The sequence below is a fragment of the Glycine soja genome, chromosome 19 (assembly GCF_004193775.1).
Source record: "Glycine soja cultivar W05 chromosome 19, ASM419377v2, whole genome shotgun sequence".
In the NCBI taxonomy this organism is placed as follows: Eukaryota; Viridiplantae; Streptophyta; class Magnoliopsida; order Fabales; family Fabaceae; genus Glycine; species Glycine soja.
The window spans coordinates 45,254,711-45,277,159 of NC_041020.1; the positions used below are offsets into that span (position 1 = coordinate 45,254,711).

Below are 22,449 nucleotides of genomic sequence, written 5' to 3' on the forward strand. Positions count from 1 at the left end.
CAAATTCCATATATTAAGACACAACATTGCGGAGTAGCAAAGAACCAAGAAAGCAGTGAAAAACAAAACTTAACATTACCAAATTAACTTCACTAGCAATAACACGACTTGCAATACAGAACAATCTATTTGGTGTTTGAATTCACGCTAAATTCATTCCCGCAAATGGTTCTTATTAATGTATAGTTCAGTTACGTTACTTATACTAATCTTAAACATTACACTCAACACATTGTTCATCTTAATATGAACAAGCGATCTATTTTCGTTTTTATCGTTTGAGACTACGATAAATACAATATAGATAGTTAAAGCTCAAAAGCTGACTGTATAAACGCTCAAAACATCAAAACATAATTTCGTTTATTAAATAAAAAGGTTGATAATTGTCAAAAAACAATGGGCAACGACATTAAAAATTGATGCTAAGGAAAAAATAAGCTAAAAAGTTTCAATTATTATAACTCGAGTAGAGGCTCTTCCTCGTTATAATGAACAAAAACAAACTGTCAATCAGGGAAGTAAATGAGTTTTTTTTAAAAAAAATGAATTAAGTCAAATTGGTCCATAAAGTATTAGTTTCTCTCCTAAATAAGCATGCTACATAATTTCTTAGGAGAGGATAAATAACGGATATTCAATAGTTTCGGGACTAGTTATATAAATTCACAACTTTAAGGATTTGTTTAGAAGAGAGAATAATACTTGAAGGATTGATAGTTTATGAAATTATATACCTACTGCTTTCTTAAAAAAATTTACTGCAGGAGGTGAGATAAGAGAACATTGCAAAAACATGAAATACAACTTACGAGAGATCAAAATGTCGTCATAACAATATAATTGGCTACTTCAAAACTATTGTCTCAAAACAATTAACATTAATCAAAACCAGAACTATAAATATCAAACCAGTCCCTGTTCCAAATCCAACAACACGAAGGATGAGACCAACAATATCACACAGAATTCACTTGATCTTCTTCTTAGGCCTCAACTGCAAGAAGGAAACAACGTTCAAACCCAATCAAATTTTTAACCATTAAGCGAAATAATAAAAATGATAAAATTTAACATCAAATGTAAACCCACCTGGTTACTATGACCGCACTTTTTCTTGCGGCAGTTCACAGCCCTAGGATGCAGACGGGCATAGCACCTAACAAACCAAAACCAACACACCTCAATAAAAAGCAAGCAGCGGCTTAACACAAACAAATAGCAATAAAAAAATATCCAATACAAAACACAAAAAATAAATTAAGCTTAAGTAAACCCTAAACCCTAATCAATAATAATTAGGAACAAAACTAGAATGTACCAACCATAGAAAATCAACTGCGAGTAAACAATCACAGTAGACAAAGTAGAGATGGACATGAATATAGGGAGCAAGAATAACCCCTTTTCCACTTGAGAAGCAAAAGGGGCTAAGTTATTGTCCCATAAAAGATGATATAAAAAACAAAAGACGATAGAGTGCATACTTGCGGCAAATCATCTTGTCCTGGTTGTATTTGCGAGCCAAAGCCATGAGGGAAGGCTCAATGATGCCACCACGAAGCCTGAGGACGAGATGAAGGGTTGATTCCTTCTGGATGTTGTAATCGGCCAGGGTCCTTCCATCTTCAAGCTGCTTTCCGGCGAAAATCAAACGCTGCTGATCCGGAGGAATGCCTGAAAAATTCAAACGAGAGATTTTTTAGGTTATGGAAAATTGAAAACGCGATTCGTTGAATGGAGTTTGGAATTTATGTGTAGTACCTTCCTTGTCTTGAATCTTGGCCTTGACATTGTCGATGGTGTCGCTGCTCTCGACCTCGAGGGTTATAGTCTTCCCTGTCAGAGTTTTCACGAAGATCTGCATTTTTAATGCCGCTACTCCCTCTGCTTCTTCACTCACACAACAAATGCTAACCCTGCAACCCAGCGATTTTATACTATCCTTTCTAGGGTTTCAATTTCACTGCTCAATACTGAGCCCAGCCAGGGCTTGCTGTTCGACGGTTCGGACCCGTTTTTGCGGATGTTGGGGTGTTGCTAGGTGCACCAGTCATATTGCTTGTGCACCCGGCAAAAAAAATTCATTTTTACAGTAACGTGGTCATTCTTTCATTTTCTCTGTCCATTTGTTCTGGTTTTTTCATTGTCCTTCGAGAGGTGAAAGTATTATTGGGATATGTTAGTGGTGATTGTTGCGGTGGCTATTTTGATTGTTAACGAAAATATACATTGATGTTTTTTTTTTGTTTTTTGCGTATACGGATTAAATAATTTATAAATTTTATTATAATTTACGGATTAACGAATCCGTATGAGTTATATGAATTACATAATATGTATATCTCAAACAGATTAACTAATTTTATCTAAAAAGCAAACAATAGCTATTTAAAACAAATTAAAATTAATATATTTACAAACAATAACTATTTAAAAACATAAAACAATACCTTTTTCAAAATAAAAATGAAAATAATCTATTTTTTATTAAAATATATGAACTATTTCAAAACAACATTCTAAATAATATATTCAAAATTTAAAAAATACAATAACTATATATAAACATAATTCAAAATATTCTATTTTCATTTGAAAAACAAATGATAGCTATTTAAAAACAAAAATAAAATTAATATATTAACAATTAAAAAAAATAACTATTTAAAAACATAATTCAAATTAAACTATTTTTACATAAAAATAATCAATAGATATTTAAAACAAAAATAAAATTAATATATTTACAATAAAAAAATTCACTATTTAAAAACATAATTCAAAATAAACTATTTGTATTTAAAAAAGAAACAATAACTATTTAAAAACAATAATAAAATTAATATATTTACAATCAAATAAACAATTACTATTTAAAAAATAAAATTAATATATTTACAAAAAACTATTTAAAAACAAAAATTAAAATAATACTTTTTATAAATAAAAAACATTTAATATTAAAAAAATAATTTAATAATTTAAAAAAACCATACGGATTAGGTAATCCGTATGAGTTATACGGATTACCTAATTCGTATGCGTTATATGAAAAGACGAAGCAGCCATAAAAACGAAGAAGCAACCTTACCTCAAAGGTGGAAATGACACGACGATGGTGAAGACTTCCTCAAATCTGGCAATGGAAGCACCGAACAGCAATGGCGCGACACAAACCAAACAACAACGAAGGAAAAAGAAAAACAGTAGTGTCAGCATACGAAATATGCAGAGGAGGAAGTATTTTTAAAATTTTGTTGAAAGACATTTTCGCCACTTCACTTAAATTGCTAGTGCACCAACAATATTTTGGGTGCACCTAGCAACAGCCTAGATGTTGTCTTGTTGCCCTGGAATTGGGCCCATTTTGATTTAGCCTGTTTGGTGACTGTAAATATTTTTATAATATTATTTAATATAACTTATGACTTTTAAAGTTGTTTTATAAAAGTTAATATTTTCATCATACATGATAATATGTGAGTAGATGATGATTGAAAAATATTTACATTGTTGATGGTTGTTTGGTTGAAAAAAATATTTTCTATTTTTTTTTGTTTCCTGATTTCAAAAGTTTGTTCAGGAAATTATTTTTTTCCATTGTTTCCTGTATAATTTATTTTAAAACAAAGGAGTATTGTGAAAAAAAAACTGATTTTTTGCAAACTAAACGACTCCCAAACTGATTTAGTATTCATTAAATGATATTTTTATCGACATAATAGTTGTTGATGAAATAATTTATTTTGTATTTCAATATATAATTATATTTCTCTAATCAATTTTATTAAATGGCTTTTTTCAATTTTATGAAATAATATTTTATCAATCCAACAAATTTTGAAAAAATTTAAACCAAAAATAGTTTGTCAATATATTTCCCGTAATTGAAATTGAATTCTTTTAGTATTACTTGTTGGATTTTGCAAGTTATAAAAAACTTTTCGCTATATAATAAAATATATAAAGTGGATTAGCAGTGTTTTCTGTTTTTTTGTGAATATTAATGGTGTTGCTTATTACTTGCAACTTCATTAATCATGTTTGAACCTTTTATTCTATTTGCGGCTTAGCGTTCTAGTGCAACAATTAAGTTGCGCTTCGGTGACAAGTTAGTCATGGATTTAAATCCAAAAATAGCTTCTTTACGGCAAGGAGAAGACCATGCATAATTACCTTCTCCCATAATTTTGCAAAACAAAGAGCCTTCATCACTTATAATTGATGGACGTAGTACATTTCCTATACATATTTCAAATAGGTATCAGAAGCATGCCCCAATTTAGAGGTCTAAGTTCAAATTTTGAAAAGTAATGGAACTAAAATAGTTAAATTAAAAACGAGAAGTCCAAAATCATAGATTAACTTTATTAGAAAGACTAAAATTAGGATTAAGTCATTCTTCAATTGAAGAACACTGTAATAGCAAAAAGAACTTTATTTTTATACCAATTAAATCAAATAGTATAAACACGTACTTATGCGCAACACATACATGACATCAAAAAAATTAAACACACCTAAAATTCTTAACAATTATGAATCCTTATGGGTTTTATTTAGTTGAGTAGTGGTTTCAAAATCTGCGCAAAGATATTCGCATTACAATGAATTGTGTGTGAATAAATTATTTGGTAGTTCATAAAATTGTACAGAATTAATGTTATTACCGGCCAACCACTTCTGCGTATTGTTAAGAATTTTGACTCTGGACGCAACAATTTTCAACGATGGATGCCCCATAGTTCAACTAAAGCAGGAATTAAAGGGATGCTATCTTGGAAGCCACGATCTCAAGAAGTCCCTTTGGGTTATCTACATGAACCCAATGACCAGCATTTTGAACAACACAGAAGGAAACTTTTCCAGGAGAGTCGGATCCTCCCTGACTGGCTAGTTTCTGGATCCTCTCAATAGCATCTTGGTCCCATCTATCACTTTTTTCAGCACGCACAATTACTATTTCCATACCTTTGGGAGGGTTCTCCAATAGATTCCAATAGGACTTCTCACTGCAGAATTGTAAAGTTGGGGATTGTTATTTGTTACTTTTGTGCTGTTGGGGAAGATCGCAGAAAACACTCAAGAAAAATGAAGAACAAGTTTGAATGAAGTGTTCAGAAGTTCATTTTTATTTCAAAATAGGTTAAGCTCATGTTAGATATTTGAAGAATTGTTTTATGTTTTTATTTCTTATCTCAAATATTTGTATAGAAAAGACGAAAAGAATATTTCAAATATTTACTCAAACAAAACAATGCTTCAATTACCAGTAAGAATCGAACATCTCCTTAGCATTTTGAAGATCAAATATCCATGTCTCATGATCACCAACTTTTTTCAGGTTGGTGCCTATCCAGTCTGACAGTGCTTTAGAGTAATCAAGTCCCATCAGATGACTCACAAGCCACCTGAAAAAAGGTGCAGTCTACATTTTAGTCTAACTACAATAGAGTGGCACGAGAAAGATTTGTATACCGTACATTTGTGAATTGAAATAGTATTTAATAACTAATACACTGCACTTTCAACAAGATTCAAGACACCAATTATTTAGACATTAGACAACCAATTAGATCATCGCCTCATCAAAAGTAAATGAAGAAAGAACCTATAATGTCCTTTCCGCAATATAAATGACCTCAATCATTATGCTTAAGATCACACGCAATGTCCATAATGTCTAGCAAGCATTTGTAGACTTCCACTGAAATATCACACGCAATGTCCGTAATTGGATATGCACTTCATTTGATTGTAGACAGAAAAGCATATCACATACATGAAACTAAATGGAAAATGGAAAATTTAACAATTCTCTCTCTACAATCTCCATGATTCCTTGGAAGACAAAATTATTTTCATGCATATTGTTTAACATGTCTTCATATATCTTGTGCTCCAAAAATGCTACTGAAGGAAGCAACATATATCAGGTCATAGATAATGTCCACTTGGTACACCAAAAATTATAACTGGCCTACTGACAAACTACTAACATGATAAAAGAATAAGTTCGGGGATATAGAATCTCACTTGCGAGATGGGAATTGTGATGGTAAACTTTGCAACGTTGCTAAAACATTCCGGACTTCATCATTACTGTTTTCTTGATTCACTTCTCCAGGGACAGAATCCAATACCCAGAGCTGTTCTTCAGGAGGGATAAAAAGAGAAACATACCACCGACATTAAGCCTATAGTACAAATGCTTCAAATTAAAATCCATATATACAATGATTCTTGAAAATTGCAGAATTTCAGACAGAAAGTGATGAATTTATTAAACTGAAATTTTTGATAAGGGTCAATTAATTCTCTGTTCTGAGAATCTAACATTTGTACATGTAGTGTTCAATTTCTCTTGGAAGCTAACAAATACTAATAGGTTCTAACTAACTAACAACTGTCATAACAGAATGTAACCTGTAGAAGTTTGGATAACCATCACGGATAAATTTCTCTGTAAACACTTATAAGAGAAAAAAATAATAAGTAAAATGAACTAAATTTCTCTCATGAGCTAAAATCAATTTATGCACTTAACTTAAATAGAAGTTTCTCATCTAACTTCTCGAAAAGCTAAGGTGCATAAGTTGATTTTAACTTGTGAGAAAAGCTCCATGCATTTAACCTTCTATATACACACACATATACTAATTCAAAGCAGACATACAAATCTTATAATGCGCACAACCATCATTCATATGGGAAAAATAAGTTCTAGATGGGTCCATCTTACTTATCCCTAAAACAAGAGAAAAATCGCAGCCTTGCAACCAGCACATCATAAGGCTGCTCTTTGTTTCTGCTAAGCAACATTTCTCTACCAACAATACATTTTCATGTACTGCAAGGTATGCATATTTTACAAGCATTATAGTCACTAATGAATACTGCTATACCTTTATCCTTTTTTTTATCCGAAAATAAATCATTCATTAATAGAAAAGGACAAAAGAGTCCATCATTAAAGTCTTACAGAGGATAAGGCTGGCTGAGGCACCAAGTCTTCCCACACACAATTTAGGTATGACCTAGCAAGTGATGCTATAGCATGTGCTGGTTTATTGCTATCTCTTTTCACAAGAGATAAAGAGAAGTTAAAACTCTATGCTAACTGAATACAGTCCTTGACTGTGAAGAGCAATTGTGGACATCCTTTACTATTCTTAAAGCATGCTCAAAAAACTTGAAAATCAGGCTTGGCTTCAATCCTCTCCATCCTATAACTAATTGTCAGTTGCAGACTCCATCTCAAGGCTAAAACTTCTGCTATCTCAGGTGCTACATTAATCTGAGAAAAATAGCACACTGATACCTATGTTGCATCTCAGGTTCGAGTATTGAATATACATATACAATACAATACATAAATGTGATAATCTTTTTAAAAGATCGAATATGACTATGACAATGTATATTAAGTCAAATACGATTATGTTTATATATTTCTCATATTTTATTATTTAGTTTTCTCGATTCTGTTATATTTTTCATAATATAGTTGATATTCATATAGATGTTCTATCATCATTCATCATTGTATTGTTATTGGTCTTTTACATTTTGCAAAATTTATTAAAAAAGCATTATAGTAGCCAAATTTAAATAAAATTGTTATTGAAGTTATGATACTAATGTCATCTCTAAAACACACACACACACACATTCACAACAATTGAACAATGTAAAACATGATTCACATGAACCACTAAATAAGTTTTCTTATTATTGAATTCAACCGTTGAATTTATAACTAGCCATTGCAATAGAGAAGAGAAACCTGTTTAGGCAACGAAGCAAAATGGCCATAGTCACCACGGCTACAACTCTCAGCAAACTGCAAAGCCACCTTTCCACCCATGGAGTGGCCTACAACAACCTCAGGCCAAGACCAACCTTCAGCCTTCACCAAATCGGCCAAATCTTTGGCCGCATTTTCCATATTATGAGGCGGATTCAGTTCCCTCTCCGTCGATTGTCCGTGGTTCCTCAGATCCAACATCACCGTCCTCCAATCTACACGGAAAATTAAAAAATTCGATAAATAACAATTCAGTTCATAATCAGCAAATAAATAAAAAAGGGAAAATGAAAGAGTGAAGAGGTACTGGAAGAGGGAGAGGAGTTGGAGAGAGAGGCCAAGAGGTTGCGAGAGAAAGATCTCCAGTTTCTGGAGGATCCCAAAAAGCCATGGATGAAAACGGCCGTTGAGGTGTAGGGTTTGTCAGGGTGAGCTCGCAATTCTTCGTAGGCTACGGTTTGCAACCACCTTCGACGAGGGAGACTCACTGAGTGGAGGAAGCGAGTTAGGAGGAGGTGGGAGGAGCTGTTTCTGCATCTCAGAGATACAGCCATTTTCTGCTTTATATGGAACCAAGATAACGGTATTACAAATTTACAATAGAGTTTTTAGTCGTAAAAAATAAAATAATTGTCATTGTAAGGGCACATTATAAACTAAAATTGACAGCTGTGGGATTTGAACCCACGCCCTTTCGGATCAAAGCCTAAATCTGGCGCCTTAGACCACTCGGCCAAACTGTCCCTATTAGATAAATTTCTCAAAATACACTTTCTCAACCCTTCAAATTCAAGATTACACATTTGGTTTAATTGCTTTTTTTTTTGCCAATTTTTAATAAATTTTACTCCTAATTTTTTACTTTGACATATTTTACCTCCAATTTTAAATAATTTTTTTAAAAAAAATTAATGCAAAATTTGTCAAGAAAATATAAAAGCTGAGAATAAAAACTACAGTAAAATAACAATAATAAATCTTTTTTCCGTCAAGATAGTCATCACCCAAAGAAATAATCTAACATGTTAAACTATACATTATATTAAAATTATACTTTAAATAAATTATACAAATTTAATTATACTATTTAAATTTTTAATCGATATACTATTTTAATTTTTTAATTTTATTATAAATAATATATGTTATGCATGATATGATGCATATTTTCTTAAGCTAGAGAGTTGGACAGATATCTTAATTAATGATAAAATGGTATTTAAATAGACATGTTCAATTTTTTATTCCATATTTGATTTCAAATATTTTTTAATAAATAATATTTGATGTGATTCGAAAAAATTATCAAAAGATTTCTTACTTTAAAAGGGAACTTTTGGAGGAAAATTAAATACCATTGTATCCAACTATATATATATCAGAAAAACTACAGTGTAATTGAACTTGAAGTCGTAAGGTGGATCCTTTGGTTGTTTCAACGAGTGGGTTGAATTTCAATAGTGGTTTTCAGGGTCACTATACGCAGGACTTCCACGCCTATGGGAAAAGGCGGGCCCCACGGGAATAGAGATTCCCAATTTCTCATTCTTTTTGGTGCCACTCTGCGACCCTCCGCCACATCACCGGGATTGAGAATTCACTATTCACCCTACCTCATTTTTCTTTCCCTTCACTCCCTCCTCTTTCCCATCCCCACACCAACCAACCAAATGGACCCCACACTCTCCTTCCACCGCCGATCCTCCTCCGACCTCCTCCTCGGCCCCTTCCCCTTCTGCCCCTCCCCCTCCTCCTCCGCGGAGGAACTCAACGAGGCCGAACTTTTTTGGGCCACGGATTCCTCCGAATCGGAACCCCAACGCCCTGCGCCCTCGCCAAAACCCCACCTCCGCAACTTCGATCGCCCCGTGGATTCCGGAATTCTCGTCTTGCTAACGGAACCCGATTCCCGCGGCGGTCTGCTCCGCGGCAAGTCCCCCGTTCCGACCTCCTCGCGGATGACGATTCCGTCGCTTCCGAGGCCGCCGGCGCCACCCGCCGCCGATTACCTCGCGCAGTCCGCGCCTTTCAGAAAGTTCCAGCAATCGGCGCCCGTCAAGGTCCCGATTCTCCTATCGGCCGGTGCCGCCAGGCGGAAAAACGCCGACGACTTCGCGCGCGTGGTCGACGACGACGACGACGAGGAGATGCTGCCGCCGCACGAAATCGTTGCCAGAGGCTCCGGCGTTTCGCCCAAAACCACTTTTTCGGTGTTGGAAGGCGTCGGGAGAACGCTCAAAGGGAGGGATCTCCGTCAGGTTAGAAACGCCGTTTTGCGCCAAACCGGTTTTCTCGATTGATTTAATTTAATTTAATTTTCCTTTTTTTTTCTTTCTTTCTATTTGAGGTGGGGAAGTTAAATTTTGATAGCTTCTCTGCATCCGGTGATAGCTTTTCTCTCCTTGTAACTTCGTTTTCGGATGCTGTTTTTGTTCTCTTTTATTTTATAGAATCTTGAAAATGATGTAAGTTGCTGGACCAAACTTGGATAAAGCTCTCCATGTTTTTTTCTTTTTCACTTTTTCCCCCTCTCTCCATTTTTTGCATTAGATTAATGATTAACCGATTTGCCTTGGATTAATGCTTAGGAGAAAGTTGTGAGGCATTTAAATAGCAACTCTTTAATGCCTAAACTTCAATTTCAATGTCGTTCCTGCTTTTATTTTTACGTCAGTTGCACTGTTTCTGAATACTCCATCTAATCTTTGATGATAAATAAATGAAACCATCCCGTGTGGTGATGAATGGAGTGAATGCGATGCTCTAATCAGATAATTGTTGTTTTTCATTTGATTATCAACATTATTAGTAGATGCTTTGCTAGGAGGTGAAGGACAATAATTGTGCTTTGAAAAGCTTGGAGAGTAGGTGAGATTGTTGTCCGTATTCGTTTTAAAATGTTTGATAATGAATATTACATCACGGATTAGATTCTTATTAAGCTTAATTATGTTTGTTATTTTCTGATAGGGAATAGTTCTGATTTGTGAATGACATTCTATTATAGTAGTATACTGCATGATTTGTTTCTCCCTCAGTTTTCAGCTGAATGACGTATCATGTCCTGTAGTATGTGTATGTATGTATGTCTGTCATATAGGTAAATTAGGTTGGGTAAAATGTTGATTTGAGAATACAGTATTGGCATTGCCCCTGTATGTGAAACCTGAAGATTTTACCGCATGGACTTGTGTTGGGGTAGTTCACTGTTCATCTATTTTACTTTCGTGAAATTGATTGTTTGGCCCAACGTAGGCAAAGTTGTAGGCAACTGGATCGATTCATGACCTTGAAGTTGCTTATGGAATTGGTATTATCAGTCATGAAACATGGACAAATCATTTTGCTAAATTAAAATATTTTATTCCTTCATCATCCAACTAAGCAAACTAGACAGCAGTTTCAACGTCAATTAAGCTAAAGCACATGTTTCGTGTTGTTCTACTGAAAAAATAGAATCCTCTGTCACAAGATTAGCTTTATTATACTGTCCCGCAATACACCAACAGTTGAATGGGTTAAAGTGGGTCACTAGTTGCTCGCAAAAGGGTGCTTAAACTATTCTAGTTTGTAAAAAGTATTTTGTTAGATAATACTCCCGGTTGATGTCTAAGGTTTTGACATAGCCACATAGGTATTAAAAAATGTATAATATATTGAAATTTGTAAAAAGAATATCATGTAACTTTCTAATAAATTCTTTATCTCTCTTATCATTTATTAATTACCTAGTAACAACTACTCTCACTAGTGAGTTCCTTTTGATTTTGAGATCCAAGGGGAATTTAAACTCATACCATTTGGAGGTTACTCAAATTATGGGAAATCTCTTGTTATTGCTCATCTTATCTTATAATCTATCAAATTAGATAACGAGTCTCACATATAGTGATAAGACGATTTAGGGTCACAATTATAAGACATATAGCTTATCCTAAAACAGAGAAGGTGCAATAACCATGTCAATTTCTTAAGAAAAATTTGTTTCAAGATATCATATTGAATTTTTAGAAATCTCACTTTTGAAAATACAATGACAAGAATGATATTTATGTATATTTTAAGAAAAATATGTTTACTTAATAATTAAAATAAGTTGGGAATATTTTTATATATATGAAAGGAATAATACATGATAGTGGGTACTAGATAGTGTTGATGTATATTAGAATTAGTATAATAAAATTTATTTCCACTACATGATGATTTAACTTTCTTAATCTTCTCACATATAGGGATAATGACAAGGTAGGGGGGGCACAGGTAGTAGTCCCTTGCTACTCATTTTGTCCGATAAAATTTGCCCTTTTCCTAATCCATACTCATGCAGGTATTCTTTATGTGGATACTTGTAGATGTTACTGATATAAATGAAAATCTTTTGATGATTTATAATAAGTGAAAATAACTTAACAATAATAATTAAGGGAAATTTTTTTGTAGTATTATATATTTAAATAATTGTAATAATGAATATTTGCAAGCATGATCAAACGAGTACCTTGACACTCATCCTGCCCTCGCTGCATTAATAAATGAGTAGTGAAAATATTCATATAAATTATTTGCTATCCACTTGATTATTATATTCTATAGATTATGAATTTTATTTGCAGATGTTGCAAGTACGAATATTTTTTTCATCCCTACTCGCAAGAATGAAAAACTAATTAAACATTGGAATGTGACTTTAAACTAAAATATATATCTTTTTAGAGGAAAATAGAATAAAATATATCTAAAGCTATATTTTGATAACCTTTTCTAATAAACATTAGAATAAATATTTTAGCTTTCATATACTCGAGAATGATAATAGGTGCCTTCAAAGGTCATTTTGACCCTTTGTTTGACTCCTACACACATTAATGTGTAGCTAACTCCATCACAATATTCATCATAAATTTTACACTTTAAAAATACATTATTCCATTCACCATATCATAACATATTAGCTGGGTTCTTTTATCTCACAACAACTTTGAGCAAATTACCAAAATATCCATGACCACATATTCTTCATTTTTATTTTATACATAAGGTCTTGCTAACCAAGTACATTGCAATTGATTAAGAAACTAAAAAAAAATAATTATTGTGGAAATCATAAGAAAACGTAAAAAAAGTTATAAAAAACACAATTTTACATATTTTTATAAAAATATTTCTCTTTTTAATTTCTTAACTAATACACTAAAGACACTGATTAATATTTACCTTGTACATTTCATGTAGCCTCAATACCAAATATAAGACATTACTTTTTTTAGGTAAATGACTCAAACATGAATGACCTAAATTGACAAGAACAATAACTTGCCGATGGGCAATTTTTCATTGAATTTGCCTATGAAATGCTTTGAAAGAGAACAATTTCAAACACAAATATCTGGAAGCATGTTTGTGTGATCCCCAGTAATGGTCTAAAGCCGCATGTCAAGAGTGAACAATGTTCTATAGTTGATAGTAATTGTTTTCCATTATGTAGCAGCCATGCTGAGACCTCTAGTCGTATACTATGAGATTGCCACAATGTTAACCAAGATTGGAGTAGTTTGACAGTTGAGTTTCAAAGGCAGATGGTTGGTTTCTATGCTCGAAATCTTCCTAATTGGATTATGTCTAATATCGGGAGGGGTAGTGAAAATTGGTTTCTATGTGGCAGTCTCCGAATGATTTTGTTTTAAACAATGTCTTTTGGAATCCGAAAGGATTTGTTAGTTGGACTCCACCACTAGGTGGATGGGTTAAGTATAATGTGGAAGGTTCAGTCATTGACCGAGGCTTGGAACATGCTTGGGACTTGGGGGAAAGGGCAATCTGGATTGAAACTCATTCTTTATCAGTTATTTTTTCTCTTCAATTTATATACAACAAAAATGCTGACATACAGGTTCACAAACAAGGGAACTTCGGAGCTGATTGGTTGGCAATTTTTTTTTTCTTAAACCCAATTTTGATCTTCCTATTTTTTTAAATATATAATTTTTATTCTCCTATTTTAAAATATAAACACTTAATTCCTATTTTTTTTAAAAATAAATTCTAGTCCTTTTATTTTAAAACAAAAAACTTTGACCTTTTGTAAGATTTAAGATTATGATCATTATATTAAACTGAAAGTGTTAATTGTTAAAAAATTAATGTTGACTATTACATAAATTAAACAATAATAAACTCATTTTGTGTCACTAAATATGAATTATATTAGATTATTTTTTATTAATCAACACTTTTTGAATTTATTGAAAATACCAAAATTACATATTATACAAAACGTAATAATACAATATCTCTATTTTAAAATAGAAAAATTAAAGTTAAAGATTTTTAAAAATATGAGAATTAAATATTTCTATTTTAAAATAAAAAGAAAAAAATATGAACTTTTTGAAAATTAAAAAAGACTAAAATCAATTTTTTTAATAGACTTGGTCATCCTTTAGTTTATTTAAAGTCCTCACCGTCGGGGTGTATGCCTCTTTATTTTATAGGGGTCATTATCCCCATAAATATTTAAATATAATGCCTTTGGCCTACTTTAATGGAGTAATAAAAAAATGCCAACAACTTAAGCGCACGTGACTTTTAAAGTGAGGTAGGAAACTTCTTAAAAAAATTGAAAATGAAAAATAATTAAAATAAAATAAATGATAAAATTTCCAACCTGTATAGGTGAATTGAAATTAATTAAATTGAAGTAAATGTCTCTGGCTTATTTAAAATAATAGGTAATTAACTAATGGTTTCTGAAAAAAATATTTAAACCAATTCTATTTTTTTATAAAGTAAAAATAAAAACATAAAATTCTCTTTTTTAAAAAGTAAATAAATAAAAATCTAAAGACAGTCAATAGAACTATAGTATAGAAGCAAAGGCAAGCAATATCACAGTAGAAAAATATGCACGCTAAAGGTATTGCAGGTTCTGATATTCAAAACGCTAAGGCGCCATGGTTAGATAACTTCAAGAAATCAGAAATATGATGGTCCTTAGGCAAGTCAGATATATGAATGGATATGCCTCAAAATTCTGAATTCAGAAAGGAACTTTCCTTTCATACATCTAATTGAATCATCATCCTTGCCTTCCGTTTTCTTCAAATGAGATGAAAAAATAAACACAAAACGAAGTAATAAACCTTAGCTAAAACAAATAAAATGTGTTGTACAAGTGTTTCCCACCCGACAAAAATGGCCTGGTCAGAGGAGCTGAAGTCTCATTTGTTGAATCTAAAGAGGGCAAAAGCCCAATTGGCATATAGAGATACAAACTCCAGTGACCTAGATAGGTATCAATGACTCGTGATTAGAAGAACAAGGTGGCAGAAAAGAGGACCCAAAAGGAAAACTCTAAAGAGAAACCTCAAGGGGTGTTAATGTACCGCTGCTATGACTCAAAACGCTTCCATCGTGGAATAGGGAAGGCGATCTTAAGGGCAGCGCCGACATATTCCAAAAAACAACAGATCTTACAACGCTGTCTGAAACGAAAGAAGAAGGATAAGGGATAAACCCTAGTAACCGATGAGGAGAATATATAGTCTCGTTGATATTCTGAAAGACGAGTTTACCCTTATTGGGCTTTTCTAAATCACGCTTCGGCTTCCGGGTATGACCTTTTTAGCTATTTGGGCCGGAACTGATTTAGGTTTCTAAATTTGCATTCTGGAATGGAATATGGGCTTTTCGGCTCCTTTTTATTTTAACGCTTTATTTTTTTAATAAGTTTAAAAAATATTTTCGAGGATTTAAATTTTAAAATATTTTGGAAATTAGTTTACGGAGCATCTCTACTATCTATCTACTGTATTTATACAAAAGAAGGTTTGATTTTATGAGATAATGTCACATGATAATTTTATATTTATTCTCTTCAAAGTTACAATTAAATGATGTATATCAATTTAGTTCCTCGTTCAAATAAATAATATTTTATTGGGTAAAATACACAGACAATCCCTAAAGTTTAGATATATTACACCTGTATTTCTTTCATATTTGACCCTTACGCAAACACTCATTATTTTGAAATTCTAATTACGGTAATAGCTCTTATTCAGTGATGGCATTGATTCCGTTTACCCATAATAGTCACATGGTCCTTTAAGAAAAATTTTATGACAAAAATATTCATGTCTTCTCTCCATCAAATATTTAAATCATACATTTTAGAGGGATTTCATGCCTTTGTTAGTTTTTGTTTGATTTTTATTGGTCAAATCAATTTTTTCATATCCTTATTTGATTTCTTAAAGCGTTCATGAGTTATTGATCATGAATCATGAGTTTTATTTGTTTTTGTACTATAGGTTTCACAACTTGACCAAATCACAATTTGTTTCATAGTTAGGTGCATTTTTTTGTTTCTTTTTGTACCTATATGGTGCATTTTTTGGGCTAAATGTTTCTATTGTGGGTCATTAGGTGTTGTTTTGTGATATTGGGTGTTATTGTTGTTTATTGTTCCCCAAATTTAGAATGTTATATCATTATATTTTTGTTTTAATGTTTTTGTTTGTTGGATGAAGATGGATATGGAACGCATGAAAGAGAATTTGCATGAATGAAGACAAAGTTGTTCGTTTTAGAAGGAAGTTATGAATGGTTGAAAGGAAATCTTGCATCATTTATTGTGTTAATTGTAATTGTTAAAAGGACCAATTTTAGAAAGAATTTGTGAATAGTTCACGAAAAATCTTGCAACATTTTGGAATGTTTAATTTGGGGGTTTCAAAATATATGGGAAAGCAATAAAATGAAGGATTTTAGAATTGTGAAGGGTAATTTTGAGCTTTCACATATACAGTAACAATGTTAATTAATGGAATCGATCAAAGGATAAAAAAAAATGTATTTTAAGAAAAGAGATATGCATGTAATATTTATAAACTTGATGAAGTGTGTGTTTGATTTGCTCTATTTTATTCTACTATATTAGCCAATTGTATTTTTTTTATTATTCATTCTATTTTTGTCAGGACATTATTAAATTATTATTTTATTTTTGTAAATAACTATTTTATCGTGATACTCCATGAATATTACTCATAGTATTTTCTTTAAAAAATATATAAACTAAATTATTATCATTAATTTTGTCTAACTAATTAATTATTAACAAATAAATTATGTTATGCTACATATTCTAATTCATATATAATATTATAATTCATTTTTATTAATAAACTATGTTGTCTTGCATATTCTAATTCATATATAATATTTTTTGTTTAAATGCTTTTTTTTTACTGCAGAGAAAGAATAACCTCTCCATTGATTTTTTTAAGAAAACTAATTTTTAAAATTAGTTATGGTATATGCACATATATTTTAGTTTATGGTGAGATATAATAACCTTCTTTATATTACTTTACCCTTTCAAACATAAAATTAAGATGTTTTAAATGTTTGTTTTTATTTATGATACTTTTTAACGTTCTTGTATGGGTGTTTGATTTTAAGATGATCTTTATGATGTTTGTTTTTTAAAAAAATTCCCTTTCATTTTTGGGGTTTGATTTCTAGTCACGCATACAAAGAAAACTTTGTGAGAAGAGACAATACTTGAATATTTGGTGATCTTTATGTTTCACATAAATTAGTAATTGCTATAATTCTCTTGGTTGAAATATATCTTTGCTGTAAATAATTTTTTTTAGTTTCATCTTTTTTTTCTTCATCTAATGTAATATTTTTTATTTATTATCATCAATCTATTTTTTATAGTTTATTTTATGCTTTCATATTTTCTTCTAATGTAACAAATTCTCAAAAGTTAAGACATTACAAAAATAATCTAAAAGCAGAATTATTTTGGTATATCAAAATTTAAAATGAATGATTGATTTTAAATGGATGATTATTTTCAGAGATAATTTAATATAACACTTAATTTGATATAATAACACATACATTCATTAAAAAATATACAAAATAATTAATAATATATTACAAAATTATAACACTATTAAATAATTATAAATTATCGAATATAAATTTAATACTCGTGCAAGTCAGGTACTACTATGCTAGTTAAATATAGTTTTGAAACAAAATTTCAGGCATCAATATTCAATTGTAATCAAAAAATGGTTTCAAAATTTGATTTTTTAAAAAAGAGATATTGTTAACAAAAAAAAAAAATGAAAGAAAAAATAGTGAGGTTATATAGGTTAAAAAGGATTGCAACAGCCAACCCTCTTCTGCGAATTAATATAGGCCATAGTTGGCGTACCGAAGAATTTTCGGCTCTAGGCCCATGAGCCGTGATCGACACCCAAAATAAATAAATAATAAAGCTCCACTCTCTTCTAATAACATTTTTGAACCAAAAATATTCTACCAAGAACTAAGTTAGTAGTGACTAACCGTAAACAATTATTTTTATTTTATTGATTTTCGCCACTATTTATATAACGTTGTAATCGTATTATATTTATATAATATACAATTACATTTAATTGTATATAAATATACGAAAAATTCTAAAGAGATAATAAATTGCATTCGAAGAGTTTTTTTCGTCACTACTTATTTTAATTTCTGAAAAAAAATTATATTGTTAACCGATACAAAAATTATGATAGATATTTTTTAAATAGTTTTTGCAATATTCAATTAACTTACCATTTTTTTTATTAGATGACAATATAAAAACTCTCTACATAGCAGTGCATATATTATTTTCTCATAAACAAATGGTGTATGCATTGATATTATAAATAAATTTTCATTGTTATTCAATAACAAACTGTCACATTGGTTTCAACTTTCAGGTGGTTTCACATTTTACTTTGCTTACTGTGTCAGCTTCTTTTTTAGTCCAAGTGTTGATATCCTTCACATTCAGCCAAATTATTGTATAAAAAAGTTTGGCCCAATAATATCTCCGGGCTAACTCGGGTTAGTCGCCCCACCTACCCACACAAAAAATAATTAGGAACAGAAAAAAATACAGAGAAAAACCCTAGGAGCTCGTATTTAGGCAGTTGTGAGTGTTATGAGATTACGATGAAATGCAAGCAAAGGTATGATTATAAGTTGTTGCTATTTAAACTTCAGCTATTAATTTTCCATTCAATAACTTAAATTCAATCTTTGACTAACAAGAGTCAAATCCAGAATGTGGTTAATTGAGTCTAAGCATCGTAAAAAATAATAAAAGGTCAGGTTCCTTTCTTCAAAGTTCAAAGACAGAAATTGTGGTTCTTATTTTAGACCACTAAATGTATAACTTGTTGGCGAAGAAAATAAGTGTTTTGTCAATTCATATGTGAGGGACAGACGCGAGTCACGCGACTACCTTCGCGCCAGCTGCATGCACGCTTTCGCTATAAACATCAAACGGTGTGAAAGGTATGAATTATTTTACTAGCCTATTGACCTACTTGCTCCAATTGTCCATGCTTTCTGTAAATGGTAATCGTGAATTAATATTTAAAAGTGAAAAATCGCACTACTTTTACTACGCGATGTTCATATATATATATATATACTCCTTCCTTTTATTGTACTATAACCATAATTTATTATGGTATGTTTCTCTTGAAGCTACAACTCTTAATATGTCGTATACTAACCAACTAATTCAAGAACTTATTCTACAAGCAAAGTCTCCATCGCGCACGGCCTTGCTAGAAGAGCTAATTGATACAGTTTACCCGGTAGAGTGACCCGATTGTCCATAAGAAAGTTAATTAGTTAATAGCATTGAGGTTAATAACAATTGTGATATATATATTGTTTTCAATTATCCTGTTCATCTAAGTAAGTTGTGTCTCAAAGAAAGAAGACCTAATCCAGAAGCATTCAAGTTTAAAAGTCTCGTCTGTCACTTAGGTCAAGTCCTAGGATTTATACACAAATATATTGTAATTGACCAATCTGATACTTGTACAAGAGTTATTAGTTATTCCAAGATTCTCAGGTATGTATTGGAGATAGTTAAGGTTGCCTAACAACTAAGGATTGAGTGACGCATATGGCAACGTGCCTGATGGGTAGTATCAAAAGGTTGGTTGGTGATTGTCGACACTGATAGGCCAAATTCGACCCATATAAAAGCACAAAAAGGACAAATGCGGGAAGATGTCTGCCAATGGATGACCTTTAGGATTTGAGGGGTACACAATTCCTTAGTCCCAAGTGTGTAAGCACAAAAGGATTCAAAGAGAGATTAGTCAATGTACAACAAAAAGGATCCAAGGGATATAATCCTAAAAACTATTGAATCTCATTATCTAAGTCTTTTCACTTAATTACTTTTTATCCAATAATATGTATTACGCATTTAAGAAAGAACAATATTATCTTATGAATCTATAGGAGTTTTTGTAAAATAATTAAGAATATTTTAATGAAAAATAATAAAATAATTTGAGACGAAGCTCTTATAAAAAACGACAAGTATTTTTTTTTTTATTTAAAAAAAGTCGTTCATATAAGAATGGAGATAGTAATTGCCTTTTCTTTATTAATTTATGTTGGCCATGGTGGTTGATTGATGTAGAAGCTACGAGGTAAGAATGAGCAAGATATAGACCTAAGACGTGTGTAAGACACACTATCCAAAAATATTTATATGCGTAATGCACAAATTCCCCAAATATAAAGGCTTTTCCTGGACGAATAAGGAACAAAATTGGCAAGAAAAATAAAAGAGAGAGAACCAGAGAGAAGAGAAAACAAAGATGTTGTTCGTTTGTGGGGCATTAAAGATTACACGTCCTAACTATCACACACGAGGGGAGGGTGATAAATTGGTAGATCTACACTACAGAAAACCCACGAGACCCAAACTCATGTGCATAAGACTTCCATCATTTGCTAGACATTTTAAGAGCTCATATCACAAAAATGGTATATAAACCAATGAGCTAAAGATATAAAATGTGAAACTTTGCCTTTTGTATACCAATCAAACTACAACAATTTACACTATATTTCTCTTTTTTTATTAGTTAAATTAACTTTTTATTGTAGGAATACACAATATAATATAAGTATTTTGAATAATTCAATAAATTACTACAAAAATTTAAAAAGACTAAAATATCGTGTAATTTTTTTTATAGAAATCACATGGAATATGAATATGATTTGTCGATATATATTAGCTGCTATATTGGTTTTTCATAATGAGCAACCGAGCGCTGGATTAACTAGTATTAGATTGTTATAATTCAATGAATAGTCTTGATTTCAAATTTTAATTCTAAAATTATATTAACTAAGAAAAAGAACTTTACTCTTTATCATTATCTTACTCAATTCAAATATAATTGTTTTTAACGAAGAGATAATTGAAGTATTTACTCTTTATGGACGTATATATGGAATTGTTTCAACGTGCTAAAGCCCTAAAGGCACACGTAATCGAAACGAGTTGTGTTCCACGATGAACCCGCGCGCAAGTGGTGGATGAGTCTATTAATTTCTAAACTTGAAAGAAGGTCAAGTAATCTTGACTATCTTGACTTCATTCCTCTTTTTATTGGATTGTTCCCACGAATGCAACGCCATTCATGACAAATTGGAAATTACTTAGTGTTACTATTTAATTCTATTTTTAGGTCTGTTCCTTTTGTACAGACTTTGTAGTTGGTCCTTTGGTTTGAATTTAGACAGTTCAAAATTCTCATTCCATCTATTTTTAAGGGGCCAAGGTTAATCAAAATGATCCCAAAATTGTAACATTGACCGATCTGGAAGGAGGGAGGCAGGGTTCCTAATCTCCCTGCTTAGCTTCCTCCCTCTTGATACTTTTTATTTATTTTTATGTTGGTTAGTATAAAATTATGTAAAATCAGATATGGATGGAGAGGGGTAGGCAGGTTCTCCCCCCTCTTCTTTGGTTTTTTTTTTTATTATATATATATATATATATATATATATATATATATATATATATATATATATATATATATATATGTAAGTTAATTAATATAAAATTGTATAAAATTAATTATGTATGTTATTATTATAATTAAGATTAGGTAGTGTAAAATTAGTTTGTGTTTGTTATTATTATTGTAATGATTAAGGTGATAATAAAATTGTGTAAAATTAATTATGTGTTTGTTATTTTGATCATAACAGTGAAGGTAATTTAAAATAAAACTTTGTTTCAATTTTATGTGTAAAAATAGTAAATAAAATATTTTAAAAATAATTACTTATTAAAATTTAGATATTTAAATAATTATAAAGGAAAAAAATAGCCTCCCATTTGATAGATTTCTGAATCTTTCCATGTGTAAAACTAATTGTATATGATACTCATAAAAAAAACTAATTATATATGATATAAAATAATATTGATTAAGGTTAGATAGCATAAAATTATGGAAAATTAGTAATGTTTGTTGTTATTAAGACAATAATTAAAATGATAACTGGTGTAAAATTAATTGTAAAATTAATTGTGTGTTTGTTGTTATTATAATAGTGGTTAAGATTATTATCATTTAAAATAAAAAATTATTTCAATTTTATGTGTAAAAATAATAAATGTTTTTAAAAACTATTATTTATTAAAATTTAAACATTTTAAAGGTTATAAAGAAATAAAATATTCAACCCCTCTAATAGATTTATGTATCTGTGTATTGCTATCATTTTAATATCTACGAAGGGTT

At 31.0% G+C, this 22,449-nt stretch overlaps 2 protein-coding genes and 2 non-coding genes across 4 annotated transcripts; all 4 read right to left on the reverse strand.

Annotated features, from left to right (window-relative positions):
* Positions 1-776: 776 nt before the first annotated feature.
* Positions 777-1,924, reverse strand: LOC114398220 (ubiquitin-60S ribosomal protein L40). Its single transcript, XM_028360391.1, has 4 exons — positions 1,765-1,924; positions 1,488-1,677; positions 1,093-1,159; positions 777-997 (listed from the first exon to the last, which is right to left on the reverse strand). Exons 1-4 carry the CDS (start codon positions 1,865-1,867, stop codon positions 971-973), a joined length of 387 nt encoding a protein of 128 aa, XP_028216192.1. The 5' UTR covers positions 1,868-1,924; the 3' UTR covers positions 777-970.
* Positions 1,925-4,529: 2,605 nt separating this feature from the next.
* Positions 4,530-8,434, reverse strand: LOC114399328 (protein ABHD11-like). Its single transcript, XM_028361511.1, has 5 exons — positions 8,118-8,434; positions 7,790-8,025; positions 6,040-6,152; positions 5,274-5,414; positions 4,530-5,015 (listed from the first exon to the last, which is right to left on the reverse strand). The coding sequence occupies exons 1-5, from the start codon at positions 8,362-8,364 to the stop codon at positions 4,766-4,768; spliced, it is 987 nt and encodes a 328-aa protein (XP_028217312.1). The 5' UTR covers positions 8,365-8,434; the 3' UTR covers positions 4,530-4,765.
* A 39-nt stretch (positions 8,435-8,473) lies between these two features.
* On the reverse strand, positions 8,474-8,553 carry TRNAL-UAG. Its single transcript has one exon. It is a non-coding gene; the product is annotated as a tRNA-Leu (tRNA).
* A 6,249-nt stretch (positions 8,554-14,802) lies between these two features.
* LOC114401074 lies at positions 14,803-14,903 on the reverse strand. Its single transcript, XR_003664189.1, has one exon. It is a non-coding gene; the product is annotated as a small nucleolar RNA Z266 (small nucleolar RNA).
* Between the last annotated feature and the right edge of the window lie 7,546 nt (positions 14,904-22,449).

Bases quoted from the DNA above. Each gene is read 5' to 3' on its own strand.
- LOC114399328 (XM_028361511.1), bottom strand. From the start codon at position 8,364: ATGGCTGTATCTCTGAGATGCAGAAACAGCTCCTCCCACCTCCTCCTA. The intron at 8,026-8,117 runs GTACCTCTTCAC...TTTTCCGTGTAG, and splicing joins CAACTCCTCTCCCTCTTCCA to ATTGGAGGACGGTGATGTTG. The intron at 5,016-5,273 runs GTAATTGAAGCA...ACAATTCTGCAG, and splicing joins GAGATGTTCGATTCTTACTG to TGAGAAGTCCTATTGGAATC.
- LOC114398220 (XM_028360391.1), bottom strand. From the start codon at position 1,867: ATGCAGATCTTCGTGAAAACTCTGACAGGGAAGACTATAACCCTCGAG. The intron at 1,678-1,764 runs GTACTACACATA...TGAATTTTTCAG, and splicing joins CAAGATTCAAGACAAGGAAG to GCATTCCTCCGGATCAGCAG. The intron at 1,160-1,487 runs GTATGCACTCTA...TTGGTTTGTTAG, and splicing joins GACAAGATGATTTGCCGCAA to GTGCTATGCCCGTCTGCATC.